Below are 25299 nucleotides of genomic sequence, written 5' to 3'. Positions count from 1 at the left end.
TTAAAGAAACACAAACCATGTCGAGTGTGTAAGATCACCTCATTGTGCTCAGTGAAGAGACTAAACTGGACCCTTCAGTCGAACTGCAGCAAATTAAAGGTGAATATGTGTCTGTGTGTGAGATGTTAGACTGCGGTCACACACTGTGCATCCTTCATGGTTTGTTCTCCGTCAAACCATCAAATATCTGACCTTCAGATCGCAGGAAATCGCAGACTCTCTTCACAGCCGGATAGCACTGAACACAGAGATGATTGCGAGACATTTAAGATGAAAGAATGAAAGGAGATAACCAACAGGTGATGAAGACAGGGCGATGAAAAAAGCTGCAGGGGGCAGTTTCATTATGGTGTTGAGCAAAGTGAGTGGCGATGTGGAGCAGCAACTCTAAATGATGGAGAGACCTTTGAAAAAGATTCCTGGTTGCTTCCACCAAAAATATTTTAGTGTTACTATTATAATAATCATTTGAAGTAGAGCTGATTAATCAATTTTGGAGTATTTCCCAAACCTCCCCTCAAGAACCTCTTGTCCTGCATGTGTTATATCTCTCCCTCAAGTAATTCAGCTGTGCTGGAGCAGGAAGAGATCTAAAACATGCATGACAAGAGGTACTCAAGTAGAGGTTTGGGAAACACTGGATTAATGGATTGGCATAAAAAAGACACACTTTTCCCAAGTCCCATCATTTTTTTTGGCAGTTTTTTGTATATCCCATCATCTGTGCTGTTCTGCAAAGCAGTTCGTATGTGTGATGGTGCAGAGGGCCACATCACACCGCCTGGCCTACAGTGATCACAGAGTTTACATCTTTAAGATGCCCTCCTGCTTGTTAGACTGTCTCCTGATTTACCCTTGTCTCGATATTATTATTATTACTATTATTATTATTATTATTATTATTATTATTATTATTATTATAGGGGCTACCAGCGTTTATTCTAATGCAGGAGGCGCTACCAATAACACAGAGCGATAGATACAGTAGGATTACACCAATCACAGTGCAGTTTGCTTCAGATGACGTGTGGCATACGTAGCGGTGACAAAGTGTCGGATCGTCTTCCGATTGGTGGACACGACCAAACAAACCTCTGACCTCTCTCCAAAGGAACTATGGGAAACCAATATGGCGTTTAGCATCGATGCTAATGTACTCTTATCATCGAAATATGGATAAAATATGGACGGAAGACACCCAATATCGGATCTATCATTATGGATTTATTGAACAAGGTCCCGATAAAATACCCGAATTCCGGGGCTGGATACTGAGGCCTCTAAAAAAACTACGATGCCGATCGGAGTCCCCCTGAACGGCACAGACGGCAGCTTCCACGGGAAAAAAGTAAGATCCGACAAACGGTCTCAAAGTTATTAAAACCTTTCCAAACGATACAAAGAGGGTTTAACAGATAAAACAAAGAATTTTAAGATGGCACCTTGTGCTTAAATGTGCACATTTTTTTCACTTTTGTTTTGACATGTTGAAGTTATTAATCGAAGAAACGCGTGTCAGACATATCGATCATGAAAGTAATTGCTAGTTGCGACAGACAAATGAGGAAGACAGAGTTAAGAGGAGGAGACAGGGACATTTGAGTATTTTGACACTGTTATCTCTCTACCTTCATCTTTAAGCAGTTTCCACCTCTGCGTCAGACATAATCTTACAAAAAAGGATCCTGCGGCACAAACTTCACCTTTGACACATGAAAAAAAATTAGGTCGACTGAGGAGATGGACAAAAAATGTTGACTCTTTAAAAATAAATACAAGAAAATAAACATTCGTCTGGATCAGAAATGATTATATAATCACTCTTAACAATTATATGTTGAGATGACTAAAATGAGATCGAGCACTACCTCCCACTCAAAGCCATTCTGCCTCTGCAGGATTTAATCATGGCTTTAATGAGGCGCAGATTCATTGTGTTTGATTTAACATCATTTGTCAGGTCCTTGTCCTCTTAGCTCTCTCTTAATATGAGGCTGTTGTCACCCAAAAATTAAGCTTTATAAAGGGATCTGTTGTCACAACATAATTAGTCGACTAGGCCCATTCGAGTCAATTTCTCTTTTAGTGATCTTCTTTTGTTGCTCCTTCTACATTCAAGGCTATTGTCACAAATTGTAAAACCAGATTAGTAATTCCTTCCTTCTCACATCCTTTACACTAACAACAAGAAACCCACCAGAGTTGGAGAGGTGGTGACAATAGGATTGGACTCTTTCCAAAGTGTACCCAGACATATTCAAGCCAGTGACGAGTTCAAGGTCTAAGAGTAGGAAGGATGTGTATTAAATGTGGCCAAACATAGTAAAGACCTTGTGTTTTTTTCTTATACGTGTGGTCTTAGTTCCCCGCCGGGGATGATTCGTACAATAGTGCAAACTGTACACACTCACACTGTATGGATTTGCTCGTGTGTTCAGGTCATTAAAATGTTACAAATCCCCCGTAAAATTAGGTAAACTACAGGCAGCCCTCTCTCTCGGTGCTTTACCAGTTTCCAAAAAATGATCGTCTTCATTAGTCAGAAATGTCAGAATCTTATTGTTCCCAAGTAACCAAGTTAGAAATTAACTTTTTGTTTTATTAATATCTGCTTACAACTATATTGTAGTTGTTTTTTTTTTAATTATTATCATAACTTATGGTTCAAAATTTCTCAGATTATCTCATTTATATTCCAGTCTTACAAAGCTCGGGTTCATTTTTGTGATAACTGAGAGGGAACTTTTATCACTGAGATAACAGCTGCAGCACAGCCAAGTGCATGATGGTTATGCTGACTCTTTGCTACATCACAAATACAGAACATATTCATTCTCAAATCTGCAAGACTAATATCTCAAAACACAACAGAGAAACTAAATTATCTGCATGGTTATATAAAACAAAATGTAAGTGGTAAAAAATCTTATTTTGTTACATTTGGGTGAGCCAACTTTCTAAAAACTGTTCAATCCATAACTCTGGATGTAACCATCTTGTCGCTGCAAACAGGCAGTTCTTAGAAACTTTTTTTCAAAACTGAAAACTTATTTGAAAGCTCAAGGATGCGCAGAGCTTCTGACATTAAATATGTGAGAGTTGGCTGCCAACGAGCATTACACTCGTGAGGTATGGCATCACAAATCAAAGAGAAACGGTTACCAAACACAGTTTCCTTGAACACATCAATATGAAGTGTTTTCAGAGCGGTCCCTGGCTGCAGATGCATCAGCAGGGGATGAAAACGTTAGGATGTAAGGAATAAAAAAGCTAGTGTCGCAGCTCTGCTGGAACTCAGTCTTTTCAAAAAGGTTTATGTAAAGACTTGTTAATAGACTAAAACTCGCTTTGACTTTTCTCCGTGTATTAAAGGACGACTTCACCCACAGAATGATTATTTGTATATCAATTACTCACCCAACGTTATTTGGAATTTGTGAACAAAACTTTTTCCCGCATGCCTCCGCAGTGAAAGATTAATCCAAAAATAGCAAAAATTCTTGATGCATTGAAGTAAAAGGGGCTGCATTTAACAACAGCAAAACAGTGTCTAAACTTCTGCAGAAGTACAACTGATGCATTTTCTAGGGTTGGGTACCAAACTTTTAACTTAACTTTTACCAACCTAATTACGTCAGAACTACAGGGTACCGATTCTGTATGTCAGTACCAATCGTCTGTACCTGAGAGCACATCTGTGTGAAAACACTGGGTTTAGACAAGAAGTGTAAGTGCTGTGAGGTGCCTGAAAGCCAGGAAGCCAGCCACAGCGTTTCTACTCTGGCAACCTGAGCCACACTTTCAACTTCGGAAAGGAAGTGGAAGCACCGGAGGCCTGGTAGCCCACCGCATGGCTCCGCAGCCGCCCAGTTGGCTTTCAAGCGAATCAAAACTAGCGCTGCTGTGTCGACGGCCACGATATTTCAACATCTGGTCTATTTTCTTTTCTTCATTATTAAAGTAATATCCTAGTCTCACTGCCACACAAAAACAAACATACTTTAACAGACGGACGGAGGCAGACGATTAGATTAGAAAAGAGCAGAGGAGCAGAACTGTGTTTAAGTCTATAGCGTTACCCTAAGCTTGTTCAAAATGTACATTTTTTGTCTTGACAGACAAAGCAAACTGGTAACAAATTCAAGGAAAAAATAAATAAAATAAAACTGATATGCTATTGTTTTCACTAAACCCTTGCTCTTTAAAACACTTCTGCATAAACAGTCTCACGCACAGATGAGTAGCACACCTGTGCAGCTCAGTGGAGTGCACACGCAGAGGTCAAATGCACTCACCTTGGCGTGCAAATCTTGTATAAAAGTTTTTAAAGCAGTGGGTTTTAGCACAAAATGCAAAAATGCTAAGCACGTAACTATGTAAGTGATTAATCATTCTCCACGCGTTGTGTGAGAGTTTATAAACAGATGTTTTTCATCATGCATTTCTCAGTTTTTGGCCGTTTTCTTCGCAGAATCAGTGTAAGACAGGGTGAATAGTTTATATACAAATGATCATTTTGTGGGCAAAGTATTTCTTTAAACTGTTTCCATTTGTCTCGCTCTAAACAAATGACTTGTTCAGGCTTTATCCAAATCACAGTCCTGTCCTCTGTCTCACCCTACCTGACCTGCTCAGCACAAAGTATTTCTCGACTCTGTGCACCCGACTCCCCCACCGCCATACCTCACCCCTCAGCGCAGCCAGATGCTGCCAACTTCTGACGAACAGCTGCAGTCCAAGGTCACTCCCTCCCCCGGACAGACAGAGGCTTGCGAACAGTCCCAGGCTGTACCAGTACTAATCTGCAGTGTTTGAGTTACCACGTATATCTCTGGAAACAAATATTTACCTTTTATCATCTTTCCTGTTTTAAAAATATGCTTCTGTCTGTGCTCTTCATTTTAAGAAACAGTTATCTTAAGGCATTTCAGTCAGATTATAGCATTCACAGTGACGGTTCACTGATGAAACAGCCTCAGCTACCATATATAACCTCACACTGGAGCTCTATATTGAGAACAGAGACAAACATAAAAGATTAAAATAATGTTTTCCTGCTGAGAGCTCAATGAGATTTGAGTCAGTTTCAGGTCACGTTTACAAAAGGCGGCATAGCACAAGATGAGACGGAGAGCGAGTTACACAAGTTAAGTGTTCAAAGTAAATTTAGCCGACACCAACGGCTCAAGAAAAATGTTTCCATCATTATGCTGCTTTGTCAAAAAGAGTCTAAATTTACTTTGGAGATACAGTGATTCAGAGCCACAGCTGGAAAAAAAACAGCGAGTGATTTGATAGGCGGAGGCATGTGTCAGACTGTGGTAGATTTGTATGTGAAAGCAGGCCAACGGACTGAAGAAAAATATTGGTTTTTAGGAAGGCTCATGTGATATGTTTGTTTGGTCAAGACCAGAAAGTCAGACATGACTTTGAAAAGCAGGACAGAGGAGACACTCAAATTATTTAGGTCTTTATAAGGCTTAAATCAGTCAGAGAATAAAAGTGTCATTATCGCTGAAATTATTTGTCTATAATTGATAAGTCAGATCATCGGATAGATGAATAAAATAGATCATTACTGTCCACTATGGTGGAATTTTTTTTTCCTTGGCCCACAGACACAGGAGACAATCAAATAAAAAGCAGACAATGGGCCTTAATCAAATGTACATGGTCCACAGAGTTGTTATGGGTGTTACAATTAGCTATTAACATTTTTGTACCAAGCTGTTAATATGTTTACCTCTGCAGTAAAGTTGGCCATTTTAACAGAGACGTCTATGGGGATTTAATTTGTTTAGGAGCCGGCCTCAAGTGGCCAGCCGAGGAACGACAGTCTTCGGCGCTTCCACATTAGCTTCACTTTTCAGCTTCAGATGTTGCCTCAGCACTGTTGAGTTAAAAATATTGCTTGCATTTGGGATGAAGGACATCTTAAATTCATTTTTAGTTGGCAGATGGACTCTATTGCGCCTCCAAACCGGTTGGAGAAAGGATGGGAGCTATCTGCCGAAACACTTTTTTCCTGTTTCTTACTGTAAACATTTGGATCAAGGGTTTTGTAGTTTGCTAAAGCCAAGGACCCAAAAATGACAACTTACTAGTTTTTTAAATGTGAGAAATTGTCGCTTTTCTCTATTTTATGTTAGCCTGCCGCAGCGCCGTCTTGATTCTCCTAATCCTGCTTTGTGCCAAAACGTGGGCATGTGTAAGGTTTAACATTATATTATTGTTGACTTATAGTTAAGTTACAGTGTGCCTCAGGAGATTTTGCGGAGAAAAGCAAATGTAATGTAACAGGTAGTGTAACGAATGACTTTTTACAGAAAGTAGTTAGGTGAACATATGCATTACTCTTTTTAAAAGTAACAAGTAATGTGCAAGACATTACTTTTTATTTTAGAAACGACCCCAACACTGTATTAGTTATGCAAGCAATATGACAGTAAGGTGACAAAAATGATGGTGTTGCTTGTATATAGCAGAAAATGCCACAGAACAAGGCCAAAAACACATTATTTTTCAGAAAATAAACTTGCAGTGGCAGGTTGAGGACTGATTAGCCTGTGGTGCCAGTCAACAGAGTAATGCCTTATGGGTTTTTTGCAGATGAATTCCAGCTGCATGCACAGCTGTTTTCATGGATCACATCAGTAGCACTGTGTGAAGCTGCTGAACACATGAACTCTGTTATTAAGTTTTGTAAATTATACTAAAACAGTAGTTACGATCTTTGTGCACCTTTGAGAAGCTGCACAGCTGCAGCAGACAACCTCCCCTTCCAACACTAATAACCCCCATTGTCTGGGCCAATCTGCTGCTGTGACTAACTCAAACCACCACAACTGGAACCATCTTCAAGCTTCTTGACAGTAATGAGAATATCAGGTGGAGGAAGTCTTTGATTTAGAAAAGATGTTCTTCCACCTGCCACGAGACGCAGATATATGATTGAGAATGAAGGAGATGCTGTGGACACACAGAGCTCATGAAGGTGTTTGAACCCTCTCCACCTGTTTGAAGTTGTCAGTCCTCTGGTGTGATTTAAGTTTTTAAAGGGTGAAAACTCTGGGAACAGCATCATGGGAAAATAGTTCCTCTAAACCGCTGAGATCAAAGCGGGCTCTGCGCACTGACTCCAGCTCCCGTGTATGTGGTCCGTTTCAGGTGTAACATAAACCACAACAGAACAGAGGATAGATATCAAGACAAAAACCACCATAAACTTTATATTTTTATGCTCACAAATGTTCCAATCTGTCAACCAATGAAGAAATCTCAGAAAATGAGCATCTTTAATGTCATCATGAAAATATCATCACTGAATCTTGAAGCTGCGGAATAAAAGCATTTCAGCGTATTTGCATTCAGCACTGTTCCTGGTAATACTGAGTTAGTATCATCATCAGGTTACTCACAAATCCCTGCACATATATACTGTAAAGAAATGTAAACATGTTTTGACATTTCTTATATAAACTATTTTAAACAACTATATAACATGAATTACATTATCTTACTATTTTAACACCAGCCTCTCCTCAGTCCTCCACATTCATCATACTACATGATTCTACCACTAGAGGGCTCCGTGCATGACATCTGTATTGACAGCAGCTTCGCTTGATACATTTCTATAGCAGTCATCTCCAGCTGTTATGTATAAATAAATGTTTCTCTTGCCAGCTGACGGCTCATAACATAGATCCAACATCATGCAACATGCTGTGGTTCAGGCCTACAGTGTGGGGGGCGTCTCACTCTGCCAGGAAACTTCCTCTGCTACACAGGAAGTGATGCATTTTTAAAATTCACAGGAAACAGCAGTGGTTTGTTTGGGATAAACATTAAAAAAGTCCACCAGACTAAATACAGAAAGCAGTCAACCCTGAACTGCACTGACAGATTTTAGTACCACTAACTAAACATGATATGATAAAATCTCAGTAAATATAAAACATTATTTATTTGACTAAATACAAAAACTACCTTCCACAAAAATATTGTTACGATGGGTACTTTTTAAAACTTTGCACAAATACACAGCAGAACGAAACCAAAGCTAAGCAAACCATTTAATAGTTTACTCTATAAAATGTTCCAAAAACCTCAATACGTCATCTTCAAACAACTAGTTTCAAGTCCAAAAACACAAAAAAATGATATATTTTTTCAATTAACATTTTTATATAATCAATCACTTAAGACAAAGAAAATCAGCCAATCCTTTCAACTGACTTGTGGAACCAAACATGGCATTTTTACTTGAAAAAATTACTTTTATTATTAATGAAAATAGCCACAAAACATTTTTTTGTGGATTGACTAACAGATGAATCATCGAATAGTTTCAAGTCATTACCTTCGAACAGGAAATGTAATTTTGTCAGGATTAATCAAAAGATCAATAGTTATATTAAACAATACTGAAAATAATTGTTAGCAGCTCTGTACAGTCTAATAAATTCAATTTCATGCTTTGGTTTGCAGATATTGAACAATGGGATGAACAGATTTTTTTTTTTTTATCATAACTGCATTACTGTCCAACTGCAAAGTATTTATACTTCATCCAGGACTACAGGCTGCATGTTTTCTGGTCTGGATTTTGTTTAATGAAGCATGATAGCTGAGCTCTTTGAGGATATTCCAGGAAAAGTATTTCACATGAAAGCATTTCAGATACCCCCCCCCCCCTCCTCCTCCTCCTCCTCCTCATGGTTTTGTTGTTTCATTAAGTGTGACCCACTGGGACAACAATGGCAGAAACAGAAGTGCGACTGTGCAAGTCTGACTGGGTTAATTTCTTACAACATTAGATCACCAACCCTGGAACTCAGTAAATATTAACAAGCAGTGTCCTGCCAGTCGAAAGCCTTCACAGTGATCTGGTGCAGTCATCGCTGTAGTGTAACTACAAGGATAAAGCTGAGTTATTCAAACTAATTCTAGCTTCTCCGTACAACTTATTTTGCTTTAAAAGTGATCCACCTCTATACGTCTTACTGGTATATACAGTCAGAAGCTTTCAGATTAAACAGCAGTGTGAATATTAGTGTCAGGATATCAGACGATTGTGCATAAAGCTTTTTATACCCTGGTAAACCAAGTAGGGTCGGGTCAGCCCTCTCAAGAGCTTATGAGCAACCTGAATCTCTGGAGATTGACGGACGCGGAGGAGGGGAGGGACAGAGAGATCAGCAGCAGGAGAAATCCTCTAAGGATCATCTGCAAACCTTTCACCTCTGCAAAACAACACACCAAGGCTTATCAAGCTTTATATCATGAGAATGATGTTACAAGTGTAGCAGCGTTTTACAATCAAACCAGCACAGACTATGCCTTTGGAGATGTATTTTGAATTCTAACGTCCTGCTCCAGTTTGTGAATCCAGCATGATGACAGAGGACCTTTGGGAAAATTAGAGCGTTTCTCACACTGTGCTATTTGCATCTTAAGGAAGGTGTAATTACTGGTCCTAACGACCACAACAAACCCAAAGAAACAGACTAAAAGTAGCACTATGATTCATGTGTATAAAACAGAGCCTGTAATGGTGCGTAATCCCTTCCAGATGTGTGAATCTAGGAGGAGCACAGCTTAAATGTCAATTTATCTCCACCATACGAGACTCTCTTTCAGTGAACGTGTGTGTGTGTGTGTGTGTGTGTGTGATTGACTTAGTAGGAGCATGTGTTAGTGTGTAGGTCACTGAAAGTGCATGTTAGAGCAGCAGAGAGAGACAGAGGAAGACAAACTGAGGGAGTGAATCCAGTGACAAGCTCTTAAAGCTGCATCATTTTGCTTTCTGGATCACCTGATTCAAAACGTTGTAGGCACTCTGCAGGAAGAGGGGAGGACAAACTAACAGTCAGCAGCAGCACAGTCTGCTCAAACATAACTAGCTCATATGACGAAAGTTCAGAAAGTTCAGTTTTCACAGACAAGTAATTGCATCATAATAATTATGGTGCAAAAGTCAAGAGACATAAAATAAAATGGGAAAAATTAAAATAGAAATGAAAGAATATAAGAAATACGTAAAAAAGTGGTTTACGTTTTTTCAGCACGTCAATAATAAGTTGCTGCTCTGTAGGATTCAGCAAATTTGTGCACAAATGATATTGAGGACAAGGAGAACATTTTTAATTATGGCTTTCTGCGGAGCAATGACAGCTACTTCTGTACAGAGGATTGTGTTTGCATGGGGAGTCAGAGTCAAGAGTGATGGGATCATCACGTGAATGGTCTCACTAAAACAGATTTCATCCAAAATTTCAGGATGTCAACAGCTGCTTTTAACCACATTTATCAGCGACTCATCAAAAGACAGGACGTAAAAGTCGCATGAATGTTGCTATCACTGTTCGGACTGAGGCCGCTCTGCAAGAAATCAGATCTGCATCCGATTTGGGACCACATGTAAAAAATGTCCCATATCAGTTTTGAAAAGATCAGATTAAAAAAAAAGTTATCTGAGATACATATGAGCAAAAAATCTGTTTGGGGCCATTTTGGCCTGCAGTCTGAATGTAGCTTCAGAGAGAGACAAGACGTGATTCCTAAGAGACATTCATCGTGTTGCACTTGGTTGTTCACATCAATAGTAACAAAAATAGTGATTTTAAAAATGTAAAAGCAGAGCTACAGTGAGTGGATCAGTTATGGCCAACAATGGCATGAAGATGGTGTGACTGCAAGTTCTTTATCAGCCTATGGGGGATAAAAAACTGCTCTAACGGCCAAAAACTCTCAGCGTTTAACTATCCCGGCTGCTCAGAAAATACTGACATTTCCACACAATGATCACATTTTCTGTCTCTTTCTCATTAACTGACTTATCACTAAGCCCCGCCACCATAGGTCACTTGGACAAACAATCGGCGCGCTGCCTAAACTAACAACGGCAGCTGTCAGTGTCAAGGACATATCCAAACATATACAGAACTTTTGGGCACAGAAGCTCTTTATTTCTCAACAGAAGCCATTAAAACGGTCTTCACTATGCGGCGGTATTGGCATTAGCCAGCATTTGCTTTCTATGTAACATCACAGCTATGTTAATGTTGATGGTTTTCAGTTGGATGGGCTTTAACTACAACCTTTTGCTACAGTTAACACTGATGTCCAAATGTCACAGAACAAAAATACTAAGCAGATGACATGATGAGCTACGCTACTAAGCTGAAGCTGAAGTTGATGTTATACATGATGTTGCCGACACAGTGTATGAGGTTATACATAAACTTGTCATTTTGCTTACACGATGTTGCCTTACCTTAGAACAAATGTAGACACTCTTGTTAATATTCTCTGTGTGCCACACAGCTTAATCCAAAGGAGACATTTGCTCTGTTAATGTGAGGTTTAGGGTACGGGATAAAATAAAGTCCATATTCTAGCCCCCATTTTTTAAGTTTTAAGTGCATACATTTTAGTAAAACAGCAGGGAAATCAACATTTTTTGGATGTTTTTCTATGAGGGTCCATCGTCAGGATGTCCGAGTGCATTGTGTAGCTGCATGAAATGTGATTGGCTCGTGGCGTTTGAGGGCGGGGTTTAGCAATATGTCAATTGAACCCACAACTGTCCTTGGGCATTTATTTTACACTTTTACATTTTGACAAAACAATGGAGGGGAGGCTAATAAATAAATTATTGATAAAAAAAAATATCTGTTTAATTCAGTACAGCTTGTTTATTCTTGTTAATCTTAATGTGGTTTTATTTAAATTGGAGAGCTGTGTGCTAATATAATAATAATAAAAATAAGTAAGGTATGGCATCAATTTAAAAAAAAGTCTCTTATAGATGCCAAATATAGATGAAACGTCTCATAACATCAACTCTCACTGTCCATGATTCAGTTAGTTATGGAAATCAAACATTTGTACGATGGGCGTCCTATTTTCACACATTAAACAAACACAACATGATTAATTGTAGAGAAACCTGTCAATGAATTTTAAAAAAAGGAATTACCATGTGGGATTACAGTGTGTAAACAGCAGTATAACAGGAGACATGCTTTACTTTCATATTGCACATGCACACATATTCATGTGAAAGCCTTACAAACAAACTATGGCAGATTAACTTATAAAGTTTGTTTGTCTAAATTCCTAATGTTTTGACATAATATGACATTTTGAAAATACAAGGTTTTAACTTGAAAAATGTGCTATTCACTAACAGCAATGTAAATGTTATAGCTGAATGTCATATTTTCTTTAAATTTCCTTTAATCTTTTATCTGCTCCAAATAAATTCCAAATAAACACCCAGTGATGTGTTCGATGAGGTTACCACTAGTAGTAGGCTACAGAGGAGGAAGTGGGTATATTCTCTATTATATTCTAACAGCATTTTTGGGCTGAGAGGTGGACACACTGTAAGTCAGTGACATTCAACTTACGGCAGGGATTCACATCGGGTTTTTTGTACTTTTAATGTAAATAAAGTGCCAAATTGGATAAAATACATCAAAATAAAGCTAGTGCCTGGGGAGGAGATCCCACAGACCCCTCTACAACTTTCAGGCTAATCCCCCGATGTCTCCAAATCCTAGAAATGCCCTTGTGTACACCTGACCCACGTGAAGCTGGTGCAGCTGGCCCCTGGCCTCCTGTCGGAGTATCCCTGCTGAAAAAGAGAAAGAGTAGGGTATACCTCGTATAACTGTGTATAGCCTCCACTATATCACTGCTACCTACCTGCTAAAAACCTTCAACTTCTGAGTATTTGAGACGTGTTAAATGCCGATTTCTTATCTGTAAATTCATGTTATTATGATAAAATGTAAGCCTTATACAAGAAAATACTGAGATGCAGATGGTGGCATGAAGGTGAGAAGCAAACTAGGATTGATAAATGATCTAAGGCAGTGTTTCCAAAAACCTGTCCTCGAGTACACTTGTGTTTTAGATCTCTCCTTGTGTTGGAGCAGGGAGAGATATTATATAGCAGGACTGGTGGTACTCAAGAAGGGGTTTAGGAAACTCTGATTAAAGAAAAAGTGTCTTAATTCGAGGATCAAGATGTGGCCTTCGCACTGTAACGTGCTGCCTGTTTGCTGCTTTTGCTCAGCTTCATGGCGAACATGTCTCTGTTAAGGACTCTGTAGGGGGTGAAACATGATGCATGTGAACTCCACAAGAAACAAACGTACAGTATTTTAGAAACCCTGAGAGCTCTCTATGCTTATACTGATAATGTGACTGGCATGCGGTGGAGGAGTAAACTGCATCTCTTCATGAACTAACTGTGATGACAGGCTACTTAATCAGCTGAGAATTCCTTTCAGGCTGAGGAAGTTTCTAAAAGTTAAGCTCCTCTTTACAAACTGCACGTTGAGATATACACGATCTGACCACACTGTGACAATACGTGAAGCACAAATACATTGTGTCTGTCTGTCTGTGTGTGTCCTGGCTGTGGGGTAACACCTGTTTTCTGCACCGCTGAAATAATGCACCTCCTCCAGCTTTCAGACGAGCTTCCAGTTCATAAATTTCAGTTGGACTTTGAAAGTATACAAGGCAGGAATTGTCAGCTACTGTTTGTAAGGTATTTCAGCGAAAGTGAAAGCAGACCCCATGTTGTGCGCTGTGTCCACGAGTTTTGTAGCATGTAGAGTTTTTATAAGTCCCGATCTCACCTGACCACTGGGCCCAAAAAGTTTCCGAGCAAAGTAAAATAAGAAGAAAATAAGACAGGTGCACTCAGTAGATTGCAGCTACAATTCTTGTGATTTCAGCAGACTCAGCACATTTCAGAAGCATCTAAGAAGTTAGGGAAACTACACGCCTTGTCTATTTTTGACAGAGTTAAGACACATTGCACAGAGCAGATCGAGTTTTCATGCTAATACAAACTGTATGTATGTTTGTAGATAGACAGACAGACATATGCATGTATTTCTAAATACTAAAACACAGTCAAAAATCTTTGATCCATGTCATTCAAAACTTGACTTTTAAGTAATAACTTTGTCTGTGGGCTTCATCACAACAAGGAAATAACAATAAACACAACTAAAACAGACTAAAAAATAAACCATTTGAATATCAAGGACAAATGACCAAAGCAACAAAATCTACAAGTATACAAATCGGGCAGGCAAAATGCTCCACTGCTGAAACTCTCCCTGTGCAGCATCACGGCGTGCAGCCAACTTTAATGAGAATATAATCTTGCTTCTTTTCTCTGCTATGACAGTAAACTGAATATCTTTGGGTTGTTAAATAAACATTCGAGGACGTCATCTTGGGCTTTGGGATACACTGATCGCCATTATTCACCATTCTGACATTTTATAGACCAAACAACCAATCGATTAATTGAAAAAAATAATCTACAAATGGATTAACAATAAGAATAATTGTGAGTTGCAGCTGTGCTGACCTAGTGCCCAACTTTTGGCACAAATACCAGATTGATATCTATTTAAAAGATGATTTGGAGAAATGTGAGCGCAATTACAAGGAGCAATAAGACCTTTGGTTAGATAAAATACAGTCTTGAATTTTGATCTAAAGCAGATCTGAGCTAAGAGGAAATAAACAAGATTACAAATCTGAGCGGACATTTGTTCTGTGTTACAGGCTCGAATAGAGTATAATAAAAACTGACAAAAACACTGTTTCATGGCTACAGTTAACTGAATGGAAATTATAACAATGACTGTCTCTGCCTGCTGGAGTATCACATCCACAGTACTGATGGTTGTGTCCTGTTTCTGTCTGGTCTGCGCTCCATTGCAACCTCAATGTAACAGCACCTGAGGCAACATGTCTGAATTAAATCTGTTTGTTCAAGCTTAAATGACACAAGCTGCTTGTGTGTCGCTGCTCCTTCACTGGTATGCTGCCATAGTTAGCAATATTAACACATCACTTTATCAAGACCGAAGCAAAATCCTAATGTATAATCCTTAAAAAGTGAAAAACACACAGCTCCTTTGAAGAGATCCACACCAAAGTTTCTCCAAATGTCAAACTCTCAGTCTGTGTGACTGTTTGTACCCAATATGTTTAAAATATCAAAAGATAAGAACATATATACCACTGCTGCCTAAAACACAGATGGATGGTGACTGTGAAGAAAAAGTAAAAAGCAAAGAGTACAGAGAGAAGAAGGAGAGAAAGCTGCAGCAGTCGTGTCACAAGCTGTTGACAAGCCTTTCAGGGATAAACTTATGCAGTCACTAAATCAAGACTGACAAAATCTTCATACTTAAGAAAATATGAGGGACTAGCATTCTGGGACGAGCACATCACAGAAGAGATCTGTGTCTACAGAGCTGTCGCATCCTCTCTGGATGTGTGTAAACCTTCTTAACTGTGCAAAAAGACTAGAGACACAATTTCAGTGACAACTTAGTGCAGTCTTTGGAGACAGTTTGAAGATGGAGCTTGAGATTCAGATCACAGAGTATGACGGGGATGCTGAGGTTACAGGACCAGTCTTTGCTTTGAATATTCACAGTCGGACTATTTCACAACATCAGGACCCATGAAAGAAAAACAGCTAATACAAGAGATTACTTCAGGTCAAGCAGTTGCCTTATTTTTGTCTTTGCTTGTCAGTGTGCTGTGCAGTGATGTTCTCAGCTACAGTCAGTTTCATTTCGGCTTTTTTTTTTTTTTTTTTTTTTTTTTAATCTAGTGTCGGCAAAAAAAAATGTTGCACGTTTTCAATCTGTCATTAGCACCATTAGCTTGTTTACCATATTACACTAATGTCCCTGTCACACTTAATGTCTCACTGAACTTTGTTCAAACGTTCAAACTTGATTTGGAAAAAAAGTTGAATATTCATTTTGAACAGCCAAATTGGACTCCACTCATTCTGAGTCGGCCCTGAGAGTTACAAATCTGATCTGATCAATCAAACAACAGAGTGAACAGTCATAAATCTAATATGAGAAACAAATCTAATTTGCCTGCGGTCCGAATGTAGTGACCCTTGAGTTGCACTCCAACTTTTGTTTACTTCAGCAGGATGGAGCTTACTATCTGGGAAGATAGGATGGAAGAATATTTAAACAGATGGTCTCCTTAATCACAAGACCACCTTGTTGCTAAGAAGTGAGAGGGGTAATGGTGGAAAGCAAGATGTGACCTAACTGGAAAAACAGGAACAAAGTGGAGAATTTGATGTATAAACGTTGTTTCATCAGGGTGTACCAGTGAACTCCCGGCCCCACCTCTCAGGAATGCCTGGCATCCAGCAGGCCGCCCTCATTCCCTCTGGCTGGGTTCAAGTGGAGGCGAGATCTAAGGCGACCGAGGGCCATTTGTCCCGGAGATCAGACAGACACCCAGACAAACCCACCCATGTTCCAAGAGCCATAAACCCCCTTTTAGGTGCTGGAGGGATTACCACTTCACTTTAAAGGTAAAAACTCTCAAAACTCACACCACTGTGCTGTTCACACCTGTTTTTGTCTCAATATACTGTAGATAGCTCACAAGTATCATTTGGATGACATTATGTAACCTGATGCATAACCTTTGCACCTTTACAGGACACCGCTGTTATCAGATGCGCATTAAAATACAGAAACAACACTATGAAGACCAAACCTTTCACCTGTGAGCTAAGTTCAATTGATGGTAAGTGATAGGAGCCTCACTGGATAGCGAGAAGGAGAGTACTCCCTCTTTGAACTTTAACCTCATAATTATGCCGAATCATAAATCTGTTCATCATTCACATGGGCCTCTGTAAACAAAGTACACTAATGATTGTTACATTATAAGTGACCACAGCCCATTGGTGGGGAAAAAGGAGAATATGTTGCACAGTCACTCAGTGTATTTGTGTTTAATTTGTACTTTGTGAGTATAAGTTTGAATAAGCCAGGGGGTTTCAAACTGGGTGCAAAGGGACAGATATTAGGCTGAACTTGCACCTGTATGTCATCTTTCTAGTCTTCCAACAACTCAAAGCGCTTTTCACTATATGCAATATTCACCCATTCACACACACACACACACACACACACACACACACACACACACACACACGGTGGTCAAGGTTATCATACATGGTGCCACCTGCTAATCAGTTAAACATTCACCTGCACTCACACACTGATGGCACAACTGCACAAGTAAAAAGAAACATTCATGCTGGCATTTAAAGGAAAACAGCACATTATTATGCTACATTTAAGCTTCTCCTCTTAACTAAACCAAGACAATGAAAAGTATATTAAACCCTTTTTCCATCAAAATTAGGGTGTATGCAAATGTTTTATACACAGGAAAATCTGTTAAAACTGGACTGCTTTCCCATTGCCAGTGAACCAGTCTGTTCACACACAGAGTTTAGAATAATAACTGGATTTATAACTGGATGGAGAGTCAGTCTTATGAATTACTGCAGGGCAGAGTCACATGGACACTGTGTGTGAACAGGTTACCATGCTAACAGTAAACAACAAAGATGGTGACAGCTGTAGCCTCAAAATGCTAAGTAGACAGATGAGTTAAAAATGCACAACAAAAATAGACTAAAATGTTTTGTTTTTTAGTGACTACAAGGGGAAAAAATCAAAAAATGACATATTTGTCAAAAGATAAAAACTAAACTTGAAAAGGTGTCAACGTTATTGCTGATTCTAGTGTATGATTATACATTTGTTGTGTAAATAGCAAGCTCTCTCACATCTCTGTTATTCATTCCCAGTTTGTGTTCATTAAAACCTAAACTGAAAACCACAGGGGTGTAATATTTCACCTGTCCACCACAGGAATGCCAAGATTTCATTCAGGTGGTTTTCTTTCTGCATTCCTCAGTGGGAGCTACACACACACACCTGTGGGGCTGAAAAATACCACAGTAACGACCCGCCTCCCAGCACACCCTGATACAGTTTCCACCTACAGCACTGAGGTGATGTGACCTGCTGTAATGTGACCCACAGCTCTTTGGTGGGGAGAGGAGAGAGATCTGATCCATCCCGGCTGGTTCTGCATGGGAGCCCAACAGACTGTGAGGCACAATGGAGGTCTTGTGAGCGACTCTGATGGAAGAATATCCTCCTCCTTTAATTACAGATGAGGAGGAGAAGCTGCAGACTTGTGCAAGAAAATAATGACAAAGCCATGAAGTCGGCTCAGGATATTTTTCATGTCTGGAGTCAGGGTGCTGAAGCAGGCTTTACAAGTACAACTTGTTTCCACAGGAGTTTAGAATAATTAAAAAACTGTACGTTAAAAAATCTCCCATGGTGCAACACTGGTATGATCAAGTGTCAAACAAATGCCCCCTCTGCAGATGCAAAGCAGTGTTAGCGCTGAGCTCGTGTCCCAGGGGTCGTGACTTCAGCTCCGGAGGTCAAGCGTTCACTGTGCAGCCACTAATGGACACAGTACACTGGAGAGGCAATGATGCTACACTGAAACTAAACCGCCTTATATAACACAGTTAATGATTTCCCTGGAGAAAAAGCACTGCAAGCCTTGTCAAATATTGTTCGAGCGAGGGGAGTGAACGTGAGCGTGTGTGTAGAAAGAGACATTTGAGGTGAAATATACAAAATGAAAAAAGTGATTTCAGTATTCACTCAGGCATCGCAAAACATCCGGATTTGGCCAACAGGAGGAACAACAGAAACATGCACAGCACACTGGAGACACTTGAGAGAAAAAAAATAAGTTTGAATCAGTGGCTGCATCCCTCTAGCTGTCTTCTCAGACAGATGCAGATGCAGCCGACCATGGTCAATGGGTCAAGCCCATCTAACACGCAGCGAGCACTTCCAGAAATAACCCCAGCTGCCCGTGAGTGGTGTCACAAACAAAGCCTCCCTCAGTAAACATAAACAACATTACAGGAAGAAGTAGAGCTCGAACGATAATAATAATTCTTGGATTAGCTGATCAACGGAAAAAATGTGTTTCAATCAGTTTTCAAAAAAATTAAGGCTGCATGATATGCAAAAAAAACATTATATTGCAATTCACATGCAACCCACCAGTTGGGAACCACTACTACAACACGCATGTCCAAAGCCTGGCCCATGGCCCATTTATGGCCCATACACTCATTTGAAATGGCTCACAGCATGTTTTTTCAAAACGTGGCCTGCCACACTACTGTATACTGGTCAAACAGGAGAGTTCATTTTGCATTTTTTCTGTCAAGTCAAGTCAAGTCAATTTTATTTATAGAGCCCATTATCACAAAACATGGTTTACCTCAGAGGGCTTTACAGTGTACGACATCCCTCTGCCCTTAGACCCTCACACCCAAGGAAAAACTCACGAAAAAGAACCCCTGTTCACGTCATGATGGCGAAATTATCATACAGTCTGTAGACAACTAGGAACTACACAGACAGAACTACTGTAGTTTCATAAACAGATGGTAAACAAGCAAACAAACAGTTCAACACACTCTCATCCTAACTCATAAAATATTGCTGCTTTTGCATCTGTTGTTGGCCAAGCGGCCATATTTGACAAGTTGGGAATGTCTGAACAATTACAGAGCAGCAGACATAACCTGCGAGGTAGCAAACATGGCCATAGCAAAAAAACGTTAAGTCAACGGAGAGGGCCGTTGCTTTCAGGAGCGGTGAAAAATGTACTTTTTGTAACCCATGCAATAAGAAGCTGGCCCTCGGGTTTTTTCACATTACTGAATCTAGCCCCCATTCAAAAGTTTGCAAAACCCTGCTGTATGTATTAAGGAAGAAGCCTTGTGAGATTTTAAACTGCAGATGAAACACTGCCATTAACAGCTGAGAAAACAACAAGCCACATAAGGTGAAAGCGGCCTTTAAGCCTTGGGCAGAGAAAGTAAGGTATCATGGCAGCAGACAGTTTGTGTGCTGTGAGTGTTGTGAGTGCAGATGAAGCTCTGGAGGTCTCTGTAAGTGGCCTAATCTGTGACCCCGCAGGTCTGACCCACAGTGGCTTTAACAGCAATGTTAGACAAATGAGGGCAGGAGGACTGTCAGGGCAGCTTCATGTCAAAGCCTGTGAAAACTCCAGGCTGCTGTTGGAGGAGAAGACGAGCAGCGAGCAGCACCGTGCATCCCTCCCTCTGCCCTACTTCACACACGCATCACCATTTTGTTATGTGCTCATAATGCTGGGCCACATGGCAATTATAAAACAACTTCCACTGGGACTGTGTTGTGCGTGAGTGTTAATCTCACTCACTCACTCACACACACAATGATTAAAGTCAGGTATTGTGGGACTCTTTTTCGTAGATTACCAGGAAAGCTACCTAAAACTTTGAATCCTAGCTTCAGTTTTACTAAAATATTATCATTAAGTAACATATTTTACAAACTGCGGACCTTCAAACATGTCTTAAACCCTTACCTAACTCCAATGACATGTTCAGGTAAAATGGGAGAATAATGTTTTTTTTCTTTTCTTTTGATTTGTTTTTTGTTTTTTTTAACAGATAAATCAGTTCAGTCATAAATGAATTTAATCATTAAGTAACTTCTGTGTATTTTTTTTCATGTCCAACTTCTCTACCACACTTTCCCTTTTTTAACAGACTGTATCTTTGATGCTATACTGTCTACACTGGACATGTTTGTGTACTTGCAAGTAAGAAACAGTTACGGCTAATTCAGGACTATCGTGGCTGACATGGAGTCAGTGCATCATGTTTGATATTTTTAAAAGACAAAAATGCTAAAAATATTAGTGATATTACATGGTGGCACACAGTTGCATAACTAATGATTTCATGGCACATGACAGCCTAAACATGCTGGTTTCACAGCAGAAAAATGTCTCGTTTTACTGATTTCTTTGTCCCATTTTACCTCTATTCACTAAGTAGGAACTCAAAACCCCTTTTCCATAAAAGGTTTAGAGTATTGTGAAAATATTTTTATTAAAAGTCAAACAATTTATTTAATTCACCATCATTTTTAAATGTCTGGTTTGCCCAAACAAGCTACTCAGATCAATAAAAATGGTTATTTTATGCAAAGCACATTTGTTATAACAAACAATAACACCTTTGGTGACTGGCTGCTAATATTTAAAGAGCCCACACAGTAAAACCTTATTTGTCCCATTTTACCAGATGTTTCACGTTACCTGACTTCATACAGTGTTGGAGACTTTTGTCAGTGGTTCTTACCTTGACGCACAGTTTTCAACCTGACGGGACCTTTGTAGCAATTAATCACAGCTAAAATATCATAGAGGGGTAATCCAGACACAGGCAACCCTTCCACCTCCAAGAGCAGCTCCCCATCGCAGAGTTTACTGTCCTGACAAACCACAGCATCCTCCCTAACTTGTCCGATGTACGGAAACTCTCCATTCTCTGCTCCGCCGCGCAGATCCACGTTCAGCTCCCCGGACGCGTCCCGGATCACCAGGCAGTCGTTCACTTTATTGATCCAGTGGTTCTTCTTCTGTATTACTTTTGACATGATGACTCAAGTCTAAACCCGTTAATCCCGCGGAGTGGTGTAAAAACCAGCCGATGCATAGCACAGAAACAGTCCTAACAGAGAGAAAACTTCATGTTTGGGTGTCACTCCAAGTTGGGCCATTTTTACCCTCCTCCTGAGCCAAACCATGCTGCTCCCAGCGCGTGCAAATATCCCAGAGGATCAAACTCCAGATTGTTGCCGCTTCTGTTGTTTCTGCATCTTTTAACAACACGCGCTCTAATTCCACTGTCGCTTTTACATCCAAGCGCACGCCTCCTATCTCTATTAATCTGCTACTTCTGCCTCCCTTTCTGTCAAGTATTCCCTCCTTTTTAAAACTTCCCAGAAGAAAACATTTACCTATCCCGTGCGGCTCCTTTAGGCAGGTAACGCGACAAGTTCATCCTCTTTGCTCCTGCGCTGTGGATGGAGAAATATTGAGAGAGGGGCGCATGCGTCCAGCCTCTACTCCACGAGGGAAAATCCTACCCGACCCCACACCTACCGGGTCTTAACGCTCCTCCCCGCACGAGTTTCCAAACGGATTACAGCGATCTCCGCGTCTAATCCCCCCAGGAGCTCCAGCATTTAGTCCTTATTCATAAATAATGGAGCCCGCACCACAGAGACCAGTTTCCCTCTGCAGACCGAGCTGCAGCTTTATGAGTTTGATGGTTAAAACTCCAAACCAGCAGCTGCCAGAGGAGTCGTGCACCTTATCCTGGCACACTTTTTTCTTTTTTTTTTTTACTGGAAAAGTGACACAGAGCAAATGCTTTTGGACAAATTCAAACAGAAACTCTAATAGACCTACAGTGTTTTTGCATTCACTTGCTAAACAGCTTTGACAGTTCTCACGCAAATAAATACAAAATATCGTATTTAAGTAGATTTGTGCTGGAATGTAACTAAGTACATTTACTCAAGTGATGTGCATTAGTAGCCTACAAATTTGAGGTACTTTACTTGACCTCTTTTAATTACATGCACCTTCTACTCCAGTACACTCCAGAGGAAAATATTGTAGTTTACTTTACTCCACTACATTTATGTGATAACTTCAGTTAAATCTCAAATTAGACGTTTGTACACACACAAATGAGTGATTTGTCCATTGATTAAAAAAGTCCACCACTGAGATAGTAGTAGTAGTAGTAGTAGTAGTAGTAGTAGAAGTAGTGGTAATAGTAGCACTAGCAGTAGTAGTAGTAGTACTTTCAAGTAAAGTCCCCCAAATTTGTAATTGACTTCAGTATTTACAGAAAACAAATAATCATCTGGTAAAATGTATTAATATTAATGAGACTACTGTACATAAATGTTGTATAGGGATCATCCACTTACAATAACACAGTTCAATAATGAGATCATTTCATGGGCCGAAAAGTGTCTGGTGGCAACCTTTGTTCCTGTTTGGGATGTCGCATTTACCGTGAATTATGCTCTTTTACTCTTTGGTTTTCTTATATTGTATGGTGTTTTAAAAAATATTTTTATGTTGCTTGGTCACATTTCCATTAATAAGTAACAGCATGAATTTGAAGCAAAGATTTAAAGTGAATTTAGTAATAACCTTCAAACAATTTGAACACTTGTCACCAATTTGACTTCCACCATCTTCCTATAAACCTGACTATTGTGAGGAGATCCCCCAAAGTGACTCAGAAAGACTTTCACAAAGGGTTAAAGAAACACAATAGTCAAACTATTTGTGTTATATTGTAAATGTAGATATTTCTGTCTAGATTAGTCCTTTAGTCTTTTTGACAAGCTCAGCCATCATTTAGCTGTAGTTTCCATTTCATCATTACAATTTGTAAGTTTATCCTGTATTCACAAATACAGCTGTTTTTATTCCCTAAGAAGATGACAATTTGTAAGTCAAATAGGTTTTTCCTCCAACTGCCCTAAAAAGGAAGCCAAACCAATGTGATTTCAGAGAAAGCGAAAAGATCCCTTGTCAATGCCTGATAGTAACTTTATCCCTAATCATACAAATATATCTGCAGTTTGGATCAGAGCGAGGAGGGATCAGGTGAGAAACACATGCCACTGCAGAGGAAAAACAGGCACTCTGTGTTTCCTGCCTGCTCAGATAAAGTACAGTAACTGGCACTCTACCACAGCCTGTGAGGGCAGTGGCCTGGATAGCAGTGCATGAAAGGCAGCTTTCCATCCCATTACATCCCAGTGTTGAGTGCTGGGAGTGTTCATGTTGACTCAACTGTGTCACTTCTTACCTCTCCTGTTAGTCATATAGAAGTTATTTGTCTTGAACAACTAAAATATGTCCATCACTCTATTTTTGTAACGTGGTCGGTTTGAATTTGATTCATATGTATGTGTATGTCTGGTGAGCACAACATACATGACACATGTCTATCATTATTCTCTGTGTGGGTTCTGCTCTGCAAGTCACATGTCACATGAGATTTTCAGCAGGGACAACCAACAGCTGCAGGCGGCTGAACGTGACACACATCCAGCTCCAATGTGCTGAACACTGTTTCAAACATAAAGCCCTGAGATCAAATCATTGTCTGAAATCTTGCCTCACAGCCCATTTGCCAGAAAAAAATGCTGGCATTGTTCATTTCAGCAAACCATGGATATGTTACATTTATATGTAGTGGATGTGTTAAAACTTTACATTTTAATTTTCAGTCTTCTGTTGTGGCAACACTGTGGTTGACATGGGGTTTTGTGAAGACACATGAACATAATGTTTTGCCTGAAAATGCCCTGGTTGGCTGCTACAAACAACTGTTGATGAAAACACCCAATTTTGATGCCACAAACATGGTTGTATACGTCCCAAACCGATGTTGAAAAACACACGTCACCACATGGCTGGACACATCCCAACTGTTGATAAAAAACACCTGCTTTTGTAACCACAAACGTAAATGGACATGCACGTTTGTTGCCACAAAAACTGCTGGACACATCCCAAACTGTTTTTAAAAACACCCACATTTGTCACCACAAACATGTCTGTGCGTGTCAAAAACTAATATTAAAAACCACCGCTATTGTAGCCACATTCCACACTAGTAATAAAAAACAGTCCCTTTTCTGACAGCAAACACTGCTGGAGACGTCCCAAAATGATGTTAAAACCACCAATTTTTGTCACCACATGACTAGATGCATCTCAAACTACAAAAAGAGCTGGACACGTCCCAAACTGTTTTCAAAAAGCACCACCTTTTGTTGCCATAAACACAACTGGACACATCCCAAATTGTTGATAAAAAAAACTCCTGCTTTTGTTTTCACAAACATAGGTGGTCACATCTCAAACTCATAGATGGACAAGATATGAGTGTCGACGTTCTCGTCTAACTCTCAGCAGCAAAGTGGGTAAGTGTATTTCTCAAAATATTCAAGTGTTCCTTTAACATTTTCAGCAGGAGAATGAGGCACATGTCAGAAAAGTCGAGTCTTGAGGAGAAGTCAATCTGGAAAGGAAAACACCTGTGTGGGCAAAACATTAATAGCTTCATTATTATGACTGTCACAGTGAAGTAAATCAGTTTTATGTCGCTTATAGAAGAGGTTTTTTTGTAACCATTAGATATTTTTTGCATCCTCTGCGCCAGATAAAGCAATCTTGGTTGTATTTTTATTCTTTTTGAAGAAAAAAAAAACAAAACAGACTGATTTCTATGTAGGCTATTAAAATCTAATAGCTGCCATGACATGCATTAATTAGTAAACTTTACTCGGTAATAAACAAAATGCACTTCTTGCTGTTTTTAATGAGTAACTGTTAAATGCAGGATAAAAAACACATATTATTTATTGTTCAGAATGAATCTAACTTAAACCACCTAGTAGCACCAAAGTCTGCCGGAAAAGAAGAAGAAGA

General features: G+C 39.6%; 1 protein-coding gene and 1 long non-coding RNA gene across 14 annotated transcripts in view; one reads left to right on the top strand and one right to left on the bottom strand.

The window, feature by feature from the left end:
* Positions 1–21994, bottom strand: part of LOC121947397 (membrane-associated guanylate kinase, WW and PDZ domain-containing protein 1-like) — a 118159-nt gene extending 96165 nt beyond the window's left edge. For all 13 annotated transcript variants that reach the window (XM_042492429.1, XM_042492434.1, XM_042492431.1 and 10 more), the window contains exon 1: positions 21128–21994. In XM_042492429.1, the coding sequence (XP_042348363.1) occupies positions 21128–21425 (298 nt within the window). In that variant the 5' untranslated portion in view covers positions 21426–21994. The remainder of the gene's footprint in view (positions 1–21127) is intronic.
* LOC121947399 lies at positions 1268–17868 on the top strand. The gene is made up of 4 exons (XR_006106076.1): positions 1268–1348; positions 16182–16399; positions 16530–16617; positions 17806–17868. It is a non-coding gene; the product is annotated as an uncharacterized LOC121947399 (long non-coding RNA).
* Positions 21995–25299: the final 3305 nt, after the last annotated feature.

The sequence above is a fragment of the Plectropomus leopardus genome, chromosome 8, assembly GCF_008729295.1.
Source record: "Plectropomus leopardus isolate mb chromosome 8, YSFRI_Pleo_2.0, whole genome shotgun sequence".
NCBI classification, from domain to species: Eukaryota; Metazoa; Chordata; class Actinopteri; order Perciformes; family Serranidae; genus Plectropomus; species Plectropomus leopardus.
Note: the sequence above shows the minus strand (reverse complement) of the source record. Positions and strands in the feature narration are given on the sequence as shown.